The sequence below is a fragment of the Pseudoliparis swirei genome, chromosome 4, assembly GCF_029220125.1.
Source record: "Pseudoliparis swirei isolate HS2019 ecotype Mariana Trench chromosome 4, NWPU_hadal_v1, whole genome shotgun sequence".
Lineage (NCBI taxonomy): Eukaryota > Metazoa > Chordata > Actinopteri > Perciformes > Liparidae > Pseudoliparis > Pseudoliparis swirei.
In genome coordinates, this window is record NC_079391.1 from 11,329,365 (window position 1) to 11,352,167 (window position 22,803).

General features: G+C 41.0%; 1 protein-coding gene and 1 long non-coding RNA gene across 3 annotated transcripts in view; one reads left to right on the plus strand and one right to left on the minus strand.

Annotated features, from left to right (window-relative positions):
• myo1ea (myosin IEa) overlaps positions 1-22,803 on the minus strand; it is a 44,464-nt gene that overhangs the window by 12,565 nt on the left and 9,096 nt on the right. For both annotated transcript variants that reach the window (XM_056412006.1, XM_056412005.1), the window contains exons 2-17: positions 18,655-18,798; positions 17,554-17,643; positions 15,926-16,020; positions 12,538-12,625; positions 11,114-11,203; positions 10,564-10,695; positions 10,120-10,254; positions 9,692-9,824; positions 6,143-6,339; positions 5,971-6,051; positions 5,514-5,600; positions 5,331-5,414; positions 4,181-4,348; positions 2,522-2,607; positions 367-448; positions 139-245 (exon numbers count right to left, since the gene is read on the minus strand). In XM_056412006.1, the coding sequence (XP_056267981.1) occupies positions 139-245; positions 367-448; positions 2,522-2,607; positions 4,181-4,348; positions 5,331-5,414; positions 5,514-5,600; positions 5,971-6,051; positions 6,143-6,339; positions 9,692-9,824; positions 10,120-10,254; positions 10,564-10,695; positions 11,114-11,203; positions 12,538-12,625; positions 15,926-16,020; positions 17,554-17,643; positions 18,655-18,798 (1,799 nt within the window). The remainder of the gene's footprint in view (positions 1-138; positions 246-366; positions 449-2,521; positions 2,608-4,180; positions 4,349-5,330; positions 5,415-5,513; positions 5,601-5,970; positions 6,052-6,142; positions 6,340-9,691; positions 9,825-10,119; positions 10,255-10,563; positions 10,696-11,113; positions 11,204-12,537; positions 12,626-15,925; positions 16,021-17,553; positions 17,644-18,654; positions 18,799-22,803) is intronic.
• LOC130192218 (uncharacterized) lies at positions 13,500-15,898 on the plus strand. Its single transcript, XR_008831352.1, has 2 exons — positions 13,500-13,671; positions 14,282-15,898. It is a non-coding gene; the product is annotated as an uncharacterized LOC130192218 (long non-coding RNA).

Here is a 22,803-nt window from a genome sequence, read left to right on the forward strand (position 1 = left end):
TCATAAATCAAGTGTTCACTCTCAAATGTTACTGTTCGCAGTGAGTGAGCCGCCTGATAAATGTGTCAATCAGTTTGACACCAACGGGCTCTGGATGGTTTGTAGTCATGAGAGACCGAGAGGACATCCGTCACTTACCGGCTCTCTTCCCAGTCTCTGGGCTTCTTGGTTTCGTTGGGCTTGATGCAGCGGATGTAGTGCGGAGTGCATTTCATCAGCGTGCTCACCAAATCGTTGGCTTGTTTCTAAAGAATGCAGCGAGAGCAAAGATCAAGAAAGGTAACAATGATACTGATGCTCATAATTATGTATCATGTAAACCCAAAATGTATTATGAATTACTGACGAACACACATAACCACACACCTTTATTTTGTTGCTTGCAGTTGTGGGCCGACCCTTCTTTTCAGTGTTGAGGCTCTCTGGAAACAGTCCTCTGATGAAGGCGCTGTTAGAGGGCAAAGTGGAGGAGACGGAGTTAGGACTGACACAGGAAGGCAGGTATCATACGTGTATCAACAACAACAAGTTGAACAAGTTGAACATTATGTTGAGTTTCTCTGGTTGCCAAAAGCAAAAAAATGCAGTTAATGATTAAAAAACCCCAAGGACCTTCGACTGAGGTCACTGGTTTAAATTCCTGAACAAGTTGGGAAGGTCTGAGTTGGGGGCAGTGGGAAAACAAGAGATGCGTATATGTGTGTGGGGGGGGCTTGTGTGTGTGTGCATGTGTACACACTGTGCTTTATCGGTACAAACACGTCTCTTCAAGGCCACACTGCTCCATAGAGGAATGTATGCGATAATTTGATGCCTGCTGAAATACAATTATTGATCACTTGAGATTGAAATGTGGGCTTTTAAGAGGAAAAATAAAAAACAAACTTTCTCTGAATTTATGGAGAATAACAGCATTTTACGAGTCTTCTCTTCTAAAAACATTCTTTGATCAGAAAGATTACCTCGGTGTTATCCGAGCTGCTGGTCTTGTTATTTTTTAATTTCACCCGTCATGTATTTTTTATGATGACACCTTGGTATTTTATTTCATTTTTTTCTTCTTGGTGAAGCACTTAGTCCTTTGTTTTGATAAGTGCTCTGTAATTACATTTCATTGTTATTATTATACTTACACTCCCTCCAGCAAGATTACTGGGTCCCTGCACACTTGGATTTTAAGGAATAACATGTTGGTCTAATCCTCAACATACAGTTCATAGTTTGTGGTGTTTTATAATCACAACTCCACTATGATGTGCTGCTGCTGGTCAGAATGTAGCAGATATTTGTGAAGTTTCCATATCCTGGGGTTTCTCTCAACTGAATTTCAAGAATATTTTAAAGTAGTTTAGGATTGTACTTTTGATCTGTTTTTAGGAGACTCAAACGAAGGGTTCATGTATAACTTATTTATAGAACTTGATGTATAGTATGTAATGAGTTATTATCTCAAGTCTCACATGCTTGTCTATCAGCCAGTTCCTGCATTATGAACAGTGCTACTCCCACTTCTAGACATCTGCTTTGTGATTGAATGACGCCATTGTTTGAGCAATACATTGAAGATGATGTCTTTGTTGAGGTTATGCTGTAAAATAACACTTTTCATTACCTACTTAAAGGCTACCCATTTAAAAAGGCTTATAAACTATATTTGATGAATGTGTTGACTGTCAGTGCCGGTCTAAAGTTCACACACACTGCTGATTTACATTTGGCCTTTATCAATTTATTATTTTCTCAGTGCTTTTAGTATTTTTTAAACTCCATCCCCTTTCTGGATTTCTCCCACATTGGTATTTGTTTGTTTTCAAACTTCTGGCTCAAAGCGATGGACGCAGAAGAAAGCATCAGCGGGCTGTGTGCGTCCACGTGAACCAACGGTCTGCTAACACTGTCCAGCTGACAACACTGGTCACTCCTTTGTCTTTTCAGACCTGCTGCTCTGAGGAATGAAGCCTGCTTCCTTCCTTCTTCGGCTTCCTTTATGTGTGACTGTATACCTTTTTTATCTATCTGTGTATGCAAACGTGCGTCCCTTAATGTCATGCATGTATATATTTTCCAATATGCGTCTCAATGGGATTTTGATGTAACCTCCTTCCTTGCCTCCCAAAACGTGCACACAAAGGGGGCGAGCAACGGCTGAGGCCTTCAGGGGCCACACAGACAATACAGGCTGTTTGCACAGATGGCCACTTTGACACAAAGACATCCCGAGAAACCAAAGCACAAGGGGGACGAGACTCCACAATGCAGCCCCACAGAGAGTCTGCACTTGTAAGGCCAGACTGGGTAGACCCCAAACGCCACGTATGTGGAGCAGCAGGGCAGAGGGCACAACATAACTCGGCCCTGCACACTTCTGCTTTGTCCCACAAGCTTCCGGATGCACGAGAACATCTGAAACTCCCATTCAGATGTATTCCATTATAGCCATACGTATCATAATAGAAGACTCCCTTTAAGTGTGACCCATAGAAATCCTCAACACATGTCAGTGCAATGTGCATTTACTTACATTTCACTGTTCTGCATCAGCTCAATGAGGTCAGAGAAAAGGACGTCTCGGTTCCTCTCGCAGAAACCCTCAGCGTTGTAGGACACCTGGAGAGACACACAGAGGCATTTCAAAGGAGACAGAATTATCAAAGAAGACGGGGTTGAAGCATTTAAAATGTCCAACAAAATGACAGATGACATCCGTGTGAAAATTTAAAAAAAGTGACCTGTATTCTGGCTTAAATCAAGGGCTTGAATTTTATGGGGAAAGCAAATGAAGGGTAGCAGATCCAAGCTTTACGCCTCCCTAGGATTAGCTTCCTTATAAAACTAGCAGTGGTTTAAATAAAACGGTGTTCTTTCTGCTGTACTGTAGCCTGAGACTGGAGGAATGTTTGAGCCCGGTCATGGGAGCCCTTTGAGTCTTCATGGCACAGCTCATTAAGCCTGCGGCATGTGGCCATCACACATCTGGAGAATGACACGGGACAACCTCGAGCCAAACCAGCAGGATGACAAATAAAGGCAAAAAAGACCAACTGTAATAACTGAATTGCATAAGGCTTTATAAAAATGCATGGCATTGTTAGACATGAGAGGAAGGACTGTAACTATACATTGAGGGGAGAGAAAAGGTGGTGTTAGTTTAGACGGGGAACACTTAAAAGGGAGAAGTTGACGACACCGACTGCAGAATTAAAGCTGCATAACTGGTATTTATGACAGATCATAAGACACCATAAAAAATGACATTTTAACAACTTTCTATTTCCAGAAGTTGAACTTATGCAGAACACATTAGAGTTTATAACATGGCAAAGGCAAGTGTATGGAGGTTGCTGTAAACCTTAAACTGAACTCATAATCTTTTGGTTTTGAGAATGAAAGCATGGGAGTAAATTGTGTGTTTCGGTAATGGTTAGATAAGATAAGATACACTTTATTGTCCCCCAGGGAAACTTGACTTCATACAATAAATGTTTCCAGCGTCCACACGCAGGCATAGAACATAGATCATGCATACACTCATGCATACAAATGTGTAAATACACATGTTGACACAAGTTCAGAATAATAAAAACAGGTGGAACTAGAATGGGCACTCGGTAGAGCGCATACCTTCGCATATCACAAGATTGGGCATTGAATTATGAACATTTTGGCATTATTTGCATGCCAATTGGATATAAATTGACCGTGCTATGGTAAAAAGAAGATTTTGACCTTTTCATGACCTTGACCTTTGACCCGATCGATCCCAAAGTCTAATCAAATGGTCCCCGGATAATAACCAATCATCCCACCAAATTTCATGCGATTCAAGAAGATGTTGACCTTTTTCATGACCTTGACCTTGACCTTTGACCCGATCAATCCCAAAATCTAATCAAATGGTCCCCGGATAATAACCAATCATCCCACCAAATTTCATGCGATTCGGTTTACAACTTTTTTTGTTACGCGAGTAACACGCATACAAATAAATAAATAAATAAAGACACGGCGATCAAAACATAACCTTCCGCATTTTCAATGCGAAGGTAATAAACAAAGATAATATATACATAATCAAGTCCCCATATATTAGATTGGTTTGTAAGAAACATGAAATCTGAGATTTATATGCAGATACAGAAAAAGTGTGTGCAGCAACATGAGCGCGCTCAGACGGACTGACCTTGCCGGCGTAGTGGTGGATGATGAAGCCCTGGTTCCAGCTGTTGAAGTGTTCGTGGGTGTTCATCTGGACCCGGAGCTTCTGCAGCATGGTCTGGTCGGCTCCCTCGCCCACGGCGTGCATGGTGGCGCACACATCATCGAGGACGCACATGATGCCAGGGGGACTCTGGGATCACACAGGAAACATTGCACATCTCTGTCATCGCTGGCTCACCAAGATATATTATAGTTTCAGAAATTGAGGGTTTCTTTGTAGCTAACTGAAATATACCCTTCAATCCTCGCATGTACGAGAGTTGGAAAGAGGAATCGGTTGACATAAAATTATTTTAAAACAATTTTGATAATTCAATAATCTTTTATAGCCATTTAACAAGTAATAATCTCCACTGATGATTACCTGCAGGTTTTCTTAGTCTTTTATGATAGTAAATAGAGTATCTTTAAGGTTGAGAATAAACAAGACGTTTGATGACGTTGCTTCAGGCTTTGGAAAATTGTGATTTTCCACTATTTTCTGATCATTTATAAACCTCACATTTGATTATTTGATGAAGAAAATAATCCTTTGTTGCAGCCATATTATGTGCCATTAGAAGTTGCTACTTAAATTAGTAAATATTGTGAAAAAAGCTACAAATCGTCTCAGTAACCTTCAGTTTGCACAGCTGCAACAGTGTCTATGAGTCAGAGAGCACACCTCTGTTAAAGGACACATGTTAAGTTGTCACTTGTGGGTCTGTTGTGAAGAGCAGACGGTTCAGGCACCGCCACAGATCCCTGCTCCTCTCTGGTTGTAGATGTCGTGGATTAGACCTCTCAGTGGGGCAGATTAATCAAATTAAGAGGCATGTCGGCACGTTTGAGGAGATTAAGCTACAAGTCACAGAGCAGCAACTTGGCGGGGGTTTGCAAGTCAGTTAGAAGGTAATAAAACAGATGATGATTTGTTTGAATTACATTTGACCTTTTTTTGGAATGAACTGTAAGAATGTTTTAAAAGCTATCATCGTTAACACATGTTTAACCTAATTAATTTGCAGACAATTACTGTTATTTTGACTTGTCGTTCCAGCTCCATCCATTACTGTCTATGACTGTGCGTTATCCACACGCAGCACTTTATTGCTCATGTGTGGTTTATTTACTTTGCTCTCGATGAGGTCACAGACAATCTTGTTGTTGAAGTACTCGATCTGCGTCCACTTGATGCCCTCTTGCACATACTCCTCCTACAAAGAGAGACACCAGTCAAGATATAAAACATCTAATGAGGCAACGGATTAAGAGCATGGAGAAGGACGCAGGAGAACACGGTGGAGGACGTTTACCTGCTCGGCCTTCAGAGTCAGCTCGATGAATATCTGCTGCAGTTTCTCGTTCACAAAGTTGATGCAGAACTGTTCAAATCCATTTTTCTGATGAAGAGACAACACAGTTAATCAAATCCACACCGACTAAGTGAGTACAGAAATCCACAAAGTACCCGTTTTTGAGATTTGCAACATAAAGCTCATGCTAACCAAAATAATACAAAAACATGAAGTTGTCCGATCTCGTCAACAATACTTCTCATTATACTAAACATCAAGTAATCAGATTAGAAAAGCTTGTTGAGGTCTGCTGTTGAATTTAATCCACATACTTTATAAATTAGTTTTATCCTTTGTGTTTAATCTGTTTAAATGCTCAAAGTTAAGACCCGTTAATCTCATTATTTGTTGCTGCATGGTACAATTCCAGTAGCCATGCTTCGGCCTGTGAAAAAGCCAAAAACACTTCACTTACTTCGAAAATTTCAAATCCATAAATGTCCAACACCCCGATATTAAACTCCTGATGATCTTTCACCATGGCTTTGTTGATGGACTGAAATCAAAGGATCGTGTTATCGTCATTAGAGGTTATCACAGCTTAGTGACTGATGAATACTGAACTCTGTACAAACATGTCATCGTACCTCCACCAGGAAATCAAACACTCTTGAATGCAGCGCTTTGGAGAGGGCGTCACGCGTGTAACACGACTGCTCCACGTTCAGCGTCACGTCAATGGACTCCACTGTGCTGCCCCACTTGCTGTCCATCTTCCGGCTCGTCAGTTTCTCCTTCAGGCGGTTCTGGTCGATTCCAAGCAGAAACGCAGGAAAGGCCAGAACTGTTCAGACGACACACGAGAGGAGAAGAGAAACATGAATAAATAATCACAAATGCTCATTTTCCACACTGACTTTTTTTCAGACTGCACCGGTGTGTGTGTGTATATATATATATATATATATATACAGTACATATATCTATATATATATACACACATACAGTATACATACACATATATACATATAAATAGTATTTATATGTATATATATATATATGTGTATATATATATGTAAATGTATATGTTTGTTTATATGTATGTATATATGTATATATGTGTATTTATTAAATACACATATACATACATATACATACATATAAACAAACATATACATATATATATACACATATATACACACATATACAATTATATATGTATACACACCTATATATATATATATATATATACACACACACATATATATACACACATACGTATATATATATATAATTAAACTTTACATATATGTACAGTATAATATTATAATCAGTCAATTTGGCTATTTAAGCATGTCTAAACGTACATCATGATGTTGCTGTTAACTGTTCTGTTATAAACTGAGACAGAGCATCATATTATTTATTAATTAGACAACATTAAGACACATCTCTCCATGCAAATCAACATGCAGGATAGCATTAATTCGAAAGGCAGCTTCATGTGACCTTTGCATAGCAGAGAGAACCGCTGCATATTCACAGCTCCAATATACCTTTTGCACTTTCCTTTTCCAGTTATCAATCTGGGATAAAGTCTCACAAATCAGAAAATCTTCTCCTGGCAACCACAATGCACAATGCGTGGGTGTCAAGCCACAAAATTTACGCAAAACCCTTGAAATAAAAGCGCGTCGAGAACAGCGGCGATCATATGTCCCGACCTGGCATTGATGTTCTCCCCTGAGAGCCCCTCCCTGCTTTATTACAGTGACTCACTTCCCCGAAAAGGAAATAGCTCTCGAGGCTGCAGACTCACTTCGTCTGGGAATGCTTCAGACCACTGCAGTAGCTCCGCTTATGGGACGCGAGGGTGTGACTGACCATACGCCAGCTTCAATCAGGAGGAAAAGTCATTCTTTGTGTTCAGCATCAAACGTATAGATCGGATACAAAGGTTTTTACGAAGGCCGTGTGCGGTATGGGAACAATGCTCATACAACCACATTTCCCCTGCAGGACATTTACTAATCAAAGAGGCAGTGCATAATGAGAGGAATAGGAGCCGTCCCATATTATGGGATGTGACAGACTCCCTCCTCTACAACAATTCTGGTACTTATTCCTTCATTTCTGAAATATTGACTTTGTCTATCTTATTTCAGATGTTTACATGTGGTGCAAGATAAAGAACTACAGCAAACCTTTCTCAACTGGGTAAAATTCTGTCTGCAGTGAGATATGATATTATCATTTTGTATTCTCTGAGGTTTATAAAGAAATAATGTATTAATGTATTACTGTTGCAGGCAGACTAAGAATGTATATGCATTATTGTGACGTCAAAACCCTTCTTGTGATGACACATAATGCCAAAAACAAAAACAACGCTCCTATTGAAAAACATTAAATCCAAAACAGCACGTCGCTATTGGGATCAACTTACTTTCAGCTAAATAATAACCCAACCAGACAAAATAATGTCTGAATTAGTAATCTCCACATTTATTTCGACAACAGATGACGCACCGACTGGTGCTGCCGAGTGCAAGTCGGGTGAACTCGGCGGGTGAAGTTTCATATGTGCAGCACACTGCAGTCAAAGTACATGGCAAGTGAGGAAACAGGGAAAGCAGAGATTATGGAGTGCTGCTGTTACGTCTGCAGCGAACAGACCGAGGCTTTGTGCACAGACCGCACTTTCATCTGCATCATACACAGACGCAGAATGAGGATCAGGGTAAAGGGAAGGAGTAAAAAACAAAGATGTGTAAAATGAGCCAAGAGAAGGCAAAGGGGAACAGGGCAGAAGGAGAAGTATTTTTACAAGATACTTTTTTTTTTGTCAGACAATTGGCTGCAGCCCTGCATTAACACAATACAACTGTAAACGTGGTGAGGGAGAAATATCCTCCAAAAACCAGCCAGAGAAGTGCACCTCAGGACACGGAGGAGAGGAGAGACACTCCAAACGGAAAAGAATGTAATGAGAAGAAGACGTGAACCACAATTCAGTCTCAGCTTGAACATCAGCACCATTGTCTGTAGCCTCACTCACAACCAGAGAACTGTATCGTTTTAGCCACACGAGCGATGTGACTGTCTGGTGACGTATCCACCTCTTTGGTCTCGACTGAAATATCTCAGAAACTATTTAAAGATTGCCTCGGGGTTTTCTCGTACATCGAGGCAGACGTTCATGTTCCCCAGAGGATGACTATAAACAACTCTGATGCTTTCTCGACTTCTCCTTCGGCATTCATCATTTGTTTCATTTTGTTACCAGATACCTGTAAACACTGGTGCCATTCCCATCGGCCTCAGCTGTTAGTACTAATTAGTCAATGTTCAACTCTAAACTAAGATGGCGAACATGGTAAAAACTACACCTCCATGTTAGCATGCTGACGTACACTACCGTTCAAAAGTTTGGGGTCATCCAGACAATTTCGTGTATTCCATGAAAACTCACTTTTATTTATCAAATGAATTGAAAATTGAATAGAAAATATAGTCAAGACATTGACAAGGTTAGAAATAATGATTAATATTTGAAGTATTAATTTTGTTCTTCAAACTTCAAGCTCAAAGGAAGGCCAGTTGTATAGTTTATATCACCAGCATAACTGTTTTCAGCTGTGCTAACATAATTGCACAAGGGTTTTCTAATCAGATATTAGTCTTCTAAGGCGATTAGCAAACACAATGTACCATTAGAACACTGGAGTGATAGTTGATGGAAATAGGCCTCCATACACCTATGGAGATATTTCATTAGAAACCAGACGTTTCCACCTAGAATAGTCATTTACCACATTAACAATGTATAGTGGGTATTTTTGATTAATGTTATCTTTATTGAAATAACAGTGCTTTTCTTTGAAAAATAAAGACATTTCTAAGTGACCCCAAACTTTTGAACGGTAGTGTAAGCGTTTAGCTCAAAGCCTTGCTGTGCCTCAGAGCCACGAGCCTGGTGGTGGACGAGGAGACTCGATGTAGAGCATGCTAGCATTAGTCAACATTCACCATCTTAGTTAGAGATTGCCAAAACACACACCAATAAGATCAGAATAAACATAAGAGGGACATTTTTAAATCGGCAAAATGTTCATCCAACACAAAATAACATTTTGTAAGTACATTTTCAAATGTTTGTTATTAATGTGTTATTCCACATTAAAAGCCGGACTTACACTCTTCACTCTCCACAGCAGCGTAGTTGCCTGCTTCTTTGAAAGTGATATTTCCCAGGTGCAGGACTCCGGCCACAATCTGAAGCACCATGGAGCGGTCCACGGCAGAGATGCCGATCACATCCATGGCATGCTGGGAAAAGCCAAAGGAAAATGCCATGTTAAATCATGGCTCCAGTGTGGGTTTACGCACTCCTGTGGTACCTAGCTCATGTCCTCTAATTACTCCTGTTGCGGTCTCACTGGTAAACAAAGCCAGGAGGAGATTGTTGGAAAAGAAAACAAAAGAAGACTGGAAGGGAGTGAGAGGAATGTGAAGAGAAGGCTTCGAGCCACATGAGCGCTGGCATGAGGTTCATAGACAACACACACAACATCACTGAGGGGGTTAAGTTATTGCCCGTTAAACAGAAGGAATCGGGACGTACCGTCGTCTCCTGGAAGTCACTCTTGTCGTTTATGTCGTCCACTTTGTAGGAACCAGACTGATTGAGGTAAGTGTAGTAATCAAGACTTGTGATTCCCAGGGTGCTCTTCTGCTCTCCACTGGCTCCTTCGATCAACTGCAGAAATGAAGGGGGCATAGTGGATGTAACAGAGATGTTCTTGCACAAAGACTGTGAGTAATTTCCCTTTTATACATTTTCAGGCTTATTTTTATGTGCTGTGCACCAATTACTATGTGCAGGAAACTCTTCCATGGTAAACTATCTCTTCTAGGGACCTTGGGCTAACCGCAATGAAATCAAATTGACCCTCTTCCTGCAGCCAAATGGCACTTCTAACTCAACATGTCCTGAAATTCCCTCACAGACCATCTTCACAAGCCAAATATGTATCGTTCACTCTTCGGCTCGATAAATAAGCCTCACCTGATAGAATATATGGAAACTCCTCTCTCCAGGATTCCTCATGACAACACGTGACTTCTCCAGAAGGAAGTTGAAGATTTTCCCTCCATCTGGTTCGCCACCGGAGCTGAACTGGATCTCAAAGTATTTCCCCTGGTGGATCAAAGCATGTTTTTTTGTTTCAGTATTGGAGTGGGCTCCAATAATGTTTAAAGCCAGGGCTATACGATCTGAAATACTGGCACCTGGTTGTTGTTCTGCTGCTGTGTGTGTGTGTGTGTGTGTGTGTGTGTGTGTGTGTGTGTGTGTGTGTGTGTGTGTGTGTGTGTGTGTGTGTGTGTGTGGAGTGATCTCGGGCCATGAGAGCCAAACCAAACTCATTTCCCCAAACTGAATTGGGGGGGGGGGGATGATAACTACATTATATAATTAAGCTTTTCATTTCACTCCAACGGCTTTTTCTTTTGCCTCTAGGTGTACAATCTTTGAAATGTCTTTTCAGAAGTTGTCTTTACACTGCAATGCTATCGATACTCAAAAAGTGGAGAAACTCCAAAAATAAAAGGCTTACAAATCTGCTGGAGTTGTTGTTCCTCAATGTCTTGGCGTTGCCGAAGGCCTCGAGCAGCGGGTTGGACTGGAGGATGATGTCTTTGACGTGCTGCGAGGAGACAGATGCAATGAGCGTTAGCTCCGTCACAGACAGCAGGTAGGAATACCACACACTGCATTCCCTCGCTCACAGGCTGGTGTGTATCTCTGGAACTTTCCACTCAAACACACTCAAACACACACACACACACAAAGGATAAGTCTGGAGGACATTATTTTTCCTGTGAGCCATCTGCATGTCAGTAACACATGAGTTTTATATTGGTCCAGCAGACAGAGCTATTCCCACTTCCGCTATTGAACACAGAATACATTTGTTTGCGTATCTAAATTTAGTCCTCTATCTATGTGAGGAATAGTAAGCACCGCACTTCATGCTTAAAGTACTGAACTGTTTGGTTGTCTGTAAATAACTCTATAATACTTCATTTCTCCAAGGCAGAGGAGATTCTTCCCGTAGTCATTAAATCGATGAGATAGCAACTTAAAAGTGACATCACATTTTCGACATGGTCTCAAGATGTTAAAATAAATAGTCTATATCCATAATATGTGTATTTTTTGTTCTAATTATGTGTGAATTTGTTTTGATGCGATTAGTCTTGGTGCCGCTAACACTCAGACAGATAAACAGATGAGTTGTTGTCAGGGAGTTGAACTCAAACACACTCACAAACAATAATAATAATAATGCTACAAAACTTTAATGCATGTGATGTCGTCAGACCACCAGCTCTATTGGTAATCTATAGTCTGGAGATGATTTCTAACGCTGCCTTGGTGGAAGCTGCTCTGAAAGGATTACATATTAAAATCCCTCTGCCATCATGGTGCAGGCATGTCCTCATCAAACGTTGGCTCTTTATCGAGCTTAGGAACTGGACATCTGCTGGTTTTGAGGGGCTGCCGGATGGCTGAAGGGGGCTGGGTGAATAAGAGGCTGCTTATGGGCTGATAACGGGTATAAGGAGGAAGATGATAAGAGGAAGATCTGGGTCTAAGGAGAAGTGCAGGAATGAAGAATCAACAGGTTGTTTGATTTCATAAAAATCTGCAGTCATTATATTAGATTGCATTTTGTGAATGATTCAAGAAGGAGGACGTGTTATCGAGGATACACATTCCTTTGAAAATGTTACATAATAATAAAAAAGCATTTCTACACTCCAACCTTCTTCATCTTGAAGAATCTTGATCAAAAGCTTGCCACGATGAATTATTATTATTATTATTATTGCACCGTTTAAAGTGTGTGGATGTGTTTCAGCTCCAGCAAGTCCAAAAGTATCATTTCATCTCTGCAGCTCAACATCTCAAGAATCTCAAATGTCTCATGCATGTATTACATACCGTCCTCAAAAGAAAAGAAGGCGCTCCTCTCACCTGTACTTTGGGTCCGCCCCCTGACACTCTGGAGATGTAGCCCATGATATATTTGGCCGCCACCGTCTTCCCCGCTCCGCTCTCTCCACTGAACAAAAGACAGCATGCGTTCTTCACATTCTTAAAAATCTGAGCAGAACATTGTAATCAAACAATTTATAGCAGGTGACACCTAAGTTTATGCTCAGACATCATGCCTTCAACATGGAGACCATTATGTACTTTAAGTGATTGAATGCACTTGTGTGCACGATGCCATTATTTTCACTCTCACAAAATGTTCCAACACAAGCTGTGTGTGGTTTGTTTACACGATTGCTTTACTGGGGTGAACATTGTCATGATGGTGTTTGAGGTTCACTTTGAATTCTAGGTCCCATCAATAAAGACAGTGTTTGTACATATTCTTCATAAGATAATAAAATCCTGCTTTATAATCAAGGTACAACTACTGATCTTATTCATGTTTTAAGACACTGCAGATGTTTTAGCAAAGCGTCATTGCGATGACCAATGTGCTGGTTTCTTTATGTGTTGCTGCGCATGTCTACATCTTTGTGTCTACCAAAACAAATATGACCTAACCCATTGGTTATGCTGAACCTGCTGAATAAACAGGGGAATATCCCGAGTCCTGCTTTCAAGTGTACACACACACACACACTCTGTTTACTGTACAAACCAAATTGTGTTTTACGCAACTAGAAGCAAATTTCAACTCAGACGCTAAATGTGTGATAGGTCACAGCACATCTGGCCAAATGAATGCTGCAGCAACAAGGACACTCATTCTGTGTTGTCATATTCAAAGATTTTCCCCTCATTTCGTTCCCTGTCCCCCTTTGCCAGTGTCATATTTATTTTTATATATGTGGTTTGGCCGTTAAAGTCTGTTTTCTCTCTCTCTGTGCCTTAAAGTAGGGAGTCAGGTTGGTAATGCCTCTGTGAGAAACACAGCTGCAGACTGTTAGAGGCTGCCAGAGGAAGTCATGGGAGCCACTCTATTACACAGCAGTCTCTATATGGTTCTGATCCTCCCCCTATTACCTCCTCGTTCCTTCCAAATCCTTGAGCATTGTCTGGGCTTCCTCACTGCGCACTTACTACTGCAACTAACGACCAAAAACTGACATGGTGAGTTAATGTTTTACTTTTAATGTTATAAAAAGAAGAAAAAAACTCCAGAGCTCCACAGCATTGTTTTTCCTCATGAATGTAATTCTGTGAAGAGCTTCCTTGAACACAAGCAGCCGCTGGACATGGAGTCTCATTTTAAGCCACCCAATATGGGCGAGTCTCATTGTTGTGGTATGAAATGCTGAAGGCATTGTTAACTTCCGTGGAGATGTATGAACCAAACAAGGACATGAGTTAAACAGTGTACTGCAGAGGCACACATGTTTAAGCAATCATAAATCTTGACTGACATCAGCGATGAAAAGGATGCACAGTCAACACTGAGATCTAAGAAGGCACACTGCATTCCTACAGAACTAGTTGCATGTACAATATGTTCAGGGAGACTCTTGGGATTAGGGAGCCTCGGTTTTAAGGTCCAATTCAACAGTCCAAAGGAAAAGGATGGAGTCAAAGAATCACACATCTATTTCAATTTGGACTTGATCACCAAAATAACAAACAACCAATCTACCCAAAGTGTTTGTGATTAATTCACTTCTGCGGAGGTGTGACGCTCTACTTACGGTTGTGTTATTAAAGCCTCTTTTTTTTCCTTTTTTTACAGAAGATTTTATGAAAGAATGTTTGCAGATTGGATTCAGCAGTGTAAACAAAAAATGTTTTAAGTGGAAACAAGTAACACGTTGACAGTATTGTGCGTCAAATCTGCAGCAGGAGCACGTCGGACTGTTGGCAAGGTACAACGTCTGAGCTGTTGGGCGAAAGCAGTCAAAGCAGCAATTCGATGGTTAATGTAGTCTAAAATAATTGACGCGCTGGCCTCAGCTCCTTGGAGAGGAATGAGCAAAAGTTTGGAGTGGTGTATGACCTCATGTGCAACAGCCGAGGGGAATACTACATCGGTAGAAGGCCTCTTGACAAAAGACTGCAAGAAAATGGCAAACAGAGGACATGAGCCGTCGAACAGAACCAACTGGGATGAAAGCCATCGACCAAGAGTCAGTTGACAGTACCAAGGACCACGATGATCCAACCTTTACGGGATTATGTTTAAAAGCATGGCTCTCTGTTGAATCGTGTATTTCTAATCTGCTGGGAACAGATGTGAGACAGTTGGTCCTCAGATGACAGCTCTGATTGCATCGACTAGTTTGATGGGGAGATTGATAACACCAACATGCTTCAATTCACCCCTGCCATCACACGTTGTAATAAGCAGATAGCAGGAAGATCAACTCAATAAAAAGTCACAATTCCCACAAGAATAGTCAAAACTGCTCCACCATTTCATCCTGAATTCCCCGTAAGGTAATTTCACACATGTTCTTCGTAAATGTGGAAAAGCGCTTACGCAGGCCGACGCTGACCACACTGCCTGGCCAGCAGTCCACAGCAGCCTTTGTTTGCAGAGACCTGGTTCATCATAAAACCACATCCATGCTTTTTTTTCGCTGATTTAGTCGATCACAAAATCCACCTCACTGCCTTTATGTGGAAAACTGAACTAGCAACTGCTGGCTGTCCAAACAACAGGCGAAGTGCTGAAGCAGGGGTCATTCATCATGAGGTAAGCACTATAGCAACCACACTGCTCAGGTGACTGGGCCCGTGGGATAAAGCCCCCATCATGACACAACACTTTTCTCTCTGCAGCTTTACAGCTCCAAAACATTCACAGACGAGCTCAAACAGGCCATAAAAGTAGCTAAAAACACCTAAATCTAGAGAAAGAGGGATTCTGGGCCAAGGACCATGCAGGTGTTCTTCCTGTTGAGTTTGATTCTTTTTTTTTTAAACCAGGAAGTTCTTTAAAAATAGCCACGATAACTGCTGCTTTGTTCCCATCTCACGTCCTGAACTGAGGTCACATCCAACTGTTAACTGTGCATTGTTTGCATATTTGGTATAAGTACTTTGAAAAATAATTCTCAGTCAATCAACTGTACCAAATGATGTTGTGGAACCTGTTCGGTTATCCGGTTCCCCTCCCAACCATCAACATGACCGGTAGAGCCTCAGCAGCTGCTACGCTTTGTTAAAAGTATGTCACAGGTTACAGTGTCCAGATTACTATCTCAAGTCTTTGTCTCACGCTCTCTCCCATGCAGGGCAAATGGAGATTGCGCTCAGGGACACGAGGAGTGAGTTCATAAAATTAACCCTCAATACATATTTTGTCACCTGTGATTGGTTCTTGATGTGTAATAAAGGCTGAGAGTGATACGTGATTGTAATTTCAAAGTCTTACCTGATGATGACACATTGGTTCTCTCTGTCAATCATCATGTTTCTGTACATGTTATCTGCCAGAGCGTAGATGTGAGGAGGGTTTTCATACTGAGCCTGAGAGTTGACAAAAAAATGTGATTAAAATCAATGATCAAACAGCATTTGTAACTTTGTAGAGGTTGTTAATCCAAGATTAGCGTTGCCTGTGGAGCCAAAGCTTAACATATATATATATATACACTACCGTTCAAAAGTTTGGGGTCACTTAGAAATGTCTTTATTTTTCAAAGAAAAGCACTGTTTTTTCAATAAAGATAACATTAATCAAAAATACACACTATACATTGTTAATGTGGTAAATGACTATTCTAGGTGGAAACGTCTGTTTTCTAATGAAATATCTCCATAGGTGTATAGAGGCCCATTTCCATCAACTATCACTCCAGTGTTCTAATGGTACATTGTGTTTGCTAATCGCCTTAGAAGACTAATATCTGATTAGAAAACCCTTGTGCAATTATGTTAGCACAGCTGAAAACAGTTATGCTTCCTTTGAGCTTGAAGAACAAAATGAATACTTCAAATATGAATCATTATTTCTAACCTTGTCAATGTCTTGACTATATTTTCTATTCAATTTTCAATTCATTTGATAAATAAAAGTGAGTTTTCATGGAAGACACGAAATTGTCTGGATGACCCCAAACTTTTGAACGGTAGTGTATATATATATTCATTTGTGACCTCTAGACCTCTATTGTTGTCACACTTCACTGGGTTGACATATCCCAGCATTATGATGAACATGAGCACTGTACTTTATTTTGACTCCCACATAAACAGCATCATGCTGCAGAAAATACTCACTAGAGCCCCAAATGTGAGATGAAAATGATCCTCAACAAATACACTATTTACTCCGGAATGAAAAACTACATTGACCACTGTTTTAGGAAATCACCTCTCTTTTTCAAAAGAGACAGGCAGATAGGGAAGTCGAGAAGTATTGAGGGATGGATTAACACATGACATTTGGTCTCTTTGTAGAGTTTGTTGACACAAACAAATATGAAATATATATTAACCCCACTTAGGCCTAGGTCCGCTCTGAATAAAACTAAATAAGGCAGCTTGCAAACGCCAAATGTCTTGCCCTCCAACGTCGGTACCTTAATAGTGGTTTCAAACGGTTCTGAACAAACCTGAACTGTCTGCAGTTTGAGCTGCTGAAGCTGCACTTGTCTGCCAAGCTGTTAAATATAACATGTGTGTTGCTGAGTTTTTTCACAGTCAGTTAGGATATTAGAAGTCTTTCAGTGTGTCCCTGGCTTAAGGAGCCATGCCCACTCCCAGCAGGCCGGCCAAGAGACGAGGCAGACTCCAACAGGCTGTTCTGTGAACGTACGGCCAAGTTCTGCTCAATGGTCGAGTCGAGTTTCTGACATCAACATCTGCGCCAGTCCACTGGAAACTTCGCACGGCAACTCATCCAGTGCATGTCAAAGCCTTTGTCCTTCACACCGTTGCCGTCTTAAACCCCCAGACATATCAGTACCTTTACGGTATGAAGTGAGTTTTCCAGTCTGAATGTCTCAGACAACAGAAGCCATTTAAAACGTGTAATAGGTCATATCGTATCCTACTTACTGCGCCTTGATACATCTCAACTTCTTTCTCTCCAAAGTAGGGCATCTGCTTGAAAGGGTTGATGGAGATGAGCACATGACCAATATATGTCTGAGAAGGTTAAGCATTAAAGATCATACATTGAAGAATATCAAACCAGCAGAAAACAAACAACACCAAATTAAAAAAACATCTTATTAGAAGCGCAACAGGCAAAACATCCATATTACATTTTCACAAAGAGATTATAAAGCTTTACCGAAAAGAGAGTGACCTAATCTAAGGCTACCATGACGTCAAGAGGGCAACAGTGCAGCAGTGGAGTATTTGGTGTCCAGGCCTGAGGCTAAATGAGTATCCAGTGCTTACAAATGACAGAATAGACCAGCCATGTAACTTGATGAGGTTTTATGTCCTGAAGCCAAAACGCAGCACAAGTCAAATAAAGCTGCTATTGTGGGTGGCCTAGAGTGACCCGCAGGCTTGGCAAGGAGACCTCACAGTTACGGCTATTTATTGAACCAAATCAAAGGCCCGACTCAGAGACGTTGAACCAAAAAGCATTTACTAAACTTCCTACTCCTGAGCACTGCCGCAGCGAGGATGAGGTTTATGTAATGAGCTGCTCAGCATTGCTTTTAAAAAGAGGTTATTCATTCATTCATGAAGTCATTTCACGTCATGAATAGCTCATGTGTGTTGGTGGCCACACAGCTGCACTTTTGAAACCTAACCCTCGCATTTGTGCGATGTACTGTATGAAAAAGACAACTAAACCATTTAAAATCAACACCACAACAACCAATTAAAAAAGACTTGATTTTATCATTATGCAATCCAGTATTTCTTAAACCATTTTGTTCACATTTTGCACCACAGTGGGGATAAACCCTAACTTTGGGGAAGGAGGATCTGGCTGAGGTACATACAGAGAGGCCCTTTGCCCCCTGCACATGGCAGAGACTCAGGAGGAAGGCGTTACCTCCCAACACTGACACTATTACTCACTGCTACAACAACACTATGAATGACCATTCAGGCTATTCTGGGAATAGCAGGAGCGAGACAGGGGCTCGGCTATTTCTCGCCGGGGTGTGAGCTGCGATTGTGAGCAAAGGATACAAAGATGTAGTCATCCATGTATCTCTTCTTGAGGTTGTCCACGATGGCGTCCTCATTGATCTTGCTGAGCAGCACCATGTCGTCCACTCCGCTGAGTTTGACATTGTGGCTCTGCCAGTGGTACCGGTAGTGCCCCCGGCTCCCCTGCAACAAAACACACACAATGTACAATTGTGAGTTCACTGTGAAGGCCACAATGAGACGGCGTGGACTAATCGAGGGTCTGACATCAAGGTGACACTGACGCATGTCTACGTCAACGAATAGCGGCTTTGCAGCACATTCAGGGGCTGAGGTAGTGTGGTTTGATCACAGAAATTAAAGCCATGGGGAAAATGGTTATTATCACAGCAATAAAAAGTCAAAGTGTCCACATTTTTTGGATCTCAGCAGACCGATGAGCTGTGGTGACTTTGATATAGTGCAAGGTCAGATTCCAAAGAGTGCTTTGTGTTATTTGTCCAAGTGTTAAAGATGCTCCGTCCAGACTTTTGTCCACATCCGAACAATGTGGTGTGTTCCTAAATTCCTGTTTTTGTTTTAGCTGAGTGAGTCTCCGGAGAACTGAGGTCATTCCTCATGCGCTATGAGTCAGTGTTGTCTGGCTACTGTGGACGAGAGTCACAATGTGCTGTGGGGAGTGAGTCTTTTTCTCCTGGACGGACAACCACTTAAAACTGCAGAGAGCATCCAGAACATTAAGACACACACATGTTAACTCTTGACTTCCTCCTCCTTTAGTGAGGAAGTAATAGTAGTAAGTAGAAAAACTTTTTTTTAAATTCCGGCATTAAAAAAATACTGTGCTTGATGCAGCAAAAGAGGATAAATAATATATTCTTATAATAACATATCATTTATTTAGATTTTTTATATCCCGCTTTGGATGTCAGTCCATCACTTTGGTCCAGAAGGAATCACCTCAACAACTAGAAGAAGAATTGCCATGAAAGTGTGTACCGGCATTCATTATGCCCAGAGGATGAATCCTAATGATTGTGGTGATCCCTGACTTTTCATCGAATGATTGATGTGTGTGGCATTTATTCAAATAATCCAGAGCAGCTCCTAAATTCACTCACTGCTGTTTACAAGGTCAACAATAAACTTACAGTCAACGGCACTCTGTTTGAAACTTTATGTTGAGTGTCAGAGGTTGTAGTGTCATTCTGATTTCGAAATTTTACACTAACTAATCTTACATTATGTCAACAATCACTCTTCAAAATACAAAAACTGTAGAACAAGAAGAGATATTAAGTTGATGAAACAAAAACAGCCAAGAGCAAAACCCTCAGAAGGCGAGACGCCAATTATAGCTTGATTCATTCTCTAGATCACACCCATTAACATGTTTTACTGCTTTGTAGGTGTGGCAGAGGGAGATGCTGACTTCCTTCTTTCCTTAGCAACGACGACAGGTTGATGTCACTCTCGGGAACAAAAGCACCTCCTGACAATGAGTGATGGGCGGGGAGGGACATTTGAGAGGAATTTAAGAAGCAAATTCTGATTGTGGAGAAGGAGGACGTGCATAGAAACCTTGCTTCAGCCTAAAGTCAACTGTGTTTTTATAACGCCAAATAAAAATGTTTCTCTTTGAAGGATCGAAATATATTCAGGTCACAATATTTAAAACCCTTGATTCGGTGAAGGAAAAACCGAAAGAAGAGCCACACAGAAGAGATCCACCTTTCAGGACAAACACACAGCCAATAGATGTTGTACATAGAAGGTAGATTTACAATACTTACACACTAAACGACTATATCATATATAATATTAGGCAACTAATTAAGTTTAAAAAGAGAGTTTCAGGCAAAGGTTATGTGAAACAGTCTGGACTGAAGATTGTGGATGTGGACCGTGAGCCTGTTTTCACTGTTCTTTGCATCACTCAATAACTCTTTTCATTCAGGCCATGCCGCTGCCACCTACTTATTAAAAGTACTTTGACAGATGAAACCATTTTCTCCAAAAGCTTTAAGAGACAGAGAGCTGGCCCAGCCACCGTGAGAAAACAATTTAACATGCTATATTTAACCTCTCACTGCAATGTCCGGAATGAACGTGTGCAGATTCAAGAAGGGAGAGATAATAAGATGGAGATGAAGGAAGTAAACATCTAATAATCTAAGGATTGTTCTTTTTTCTGTTTTCATTCAGGCCTTGTTTGATGAGGCAAGAGGATTAAGTGCCTGGAACACCGTCTGCTCTGCTGCACCGATGTGGAGCGCTGGGGGGTCAGTTGAAACAACTATTGAACATGAAAATGCTTCTTTACATTACTATTATTCATACTTTTTGTCAATCTCGCAGATGATAAAGATATTTCCCTCAATGTGTTATTGAATTCTGGATAGTCGTGTAATGTGGCTGAAAAGCATAACCCAATGAGGTAGTGGCTGCTCACTCACTCCTTTATTTATTTATATATTTAAACCTACAGTAATACTGTGAGTTAAGAATGTTAACCTCATGTTTGATTTAGAGATTGACAGTAAATTATTTTCACTTCTAAAAGGGCAGGTAAAAATAACAGCTGCACATCATTACTTGATGACAGTAGGGAGGATTTGTGTCCAAGTCTCTGTTGCACGCACGTGCGCGCACACACACACACACACACACACACACACACACACACTGTGGTGGCCATAACAACATCATCACCATGGAACCACAGACTTCCTCCTGAGCACGGCAACACATGGACTCATTAAAGAGCCGAACGTCTGACATCACTAATAGACAGTGTTCAGAGGCAGTTTCATCAGAATATATGATAAATCTTGACAGAGATAACAACAGTTATCAATGGAAGAATAAGACAGTTCATCAGTTTCCCCTTTGAAAACCAAAGACTTCCAGATCATCCAAAATCAAACCATGAGACCAGACCTTTTTTCGGAAGTTAAATACAAAGGAATTTCAATACCAGTCCTGATCCATAAGCCCAGGGTTTCCCTCCATGAAAATACCATTACCATATATGGAGAGTGCTGAGCAGCTCTGGCTCGGGGGACAGGAAATGGCTGGGTTTGATTCGGTATCATAAGCGGCACTTTTCCCCTCATTTCTCCCTTCTGTGCCGTTCTCCTTTTGCTCACCAGGATCTTACACACAGTGCAACATGTGTTAGGACTACGTTTGTGCTCTTCCCTCTAAGGCAAATCTGGATAAAAGCCATAAGAACAAATTCCTCTTTTCTAAAAATAAGAAGCAACTAAAGTTGCTCATCACTGCGTACCAAAAGTCTGGAGAAATAGTACAACATCTGTACAAGCAAACGATGGAGGATAAATATGTAAAGCTGACGACATGTGGTGAAGGTAAACCGAATACTGGTGGAATATGAGTTTCAGTACAGGACCATGCCGATTCTCCAGTTTGTCATCATCAGATCAGAACATTTGAAGCGGAGTACAAACTGCAGGATGTGTTAGCTGAAGCTCCTGAAGCTAAATCTGGCTTCACTACACAGCCTTCTTAGTGCTACATGCCGGATGTACTGCTCATGTACTGAATGCAACTCCAGAAATATGCCCAAAGCATTTCCGAGGATGTGACTGTGACTTGGGCCTGGAGTGGACCGCTATAGGAGAGACCCCATGTCGGATAAGCCCTCATGTATTAGATCGGCAGTGCCACCATGTACCAGCATCCTTGACCTGGTTTCCAATTGCATTGTTGCTTGAAAATGTCCCGTTCTGAAAATGTTCCTCTTTTAAAAAGACACATTTCAGAAAGTAGAGCTTCGACAATAAACATACAGTCAATGTTTTTGTAGTCCGTCCTCTTAATAATCAGACCTTACACACAGAACATCCATTTCAACTGCATGACGCTATATTACTGCTGTTAATATTACTTCTTTAGAACAGTTTAAAAGTAAGATGTGGATGAAAGGTGATGAATAACTGGCCAACAGCGGTGATTCAGATGTGACGTTTATTTCCAATACTCACCAACGACTGTGTTTTGAAAAGCCTGATGGTAAAAGAGCTACGGACAAAGACCCGAGTAATCTAATTTGGTAAACATGCGTCATAAATTAATACACAAATTAAAGGTAACTCGAGTCATGGAGGAGAGTTTCCAAAAAACTGTCAGTCTTATGAAATTCCTTTTTTTGTGTTGTTCTGGTAA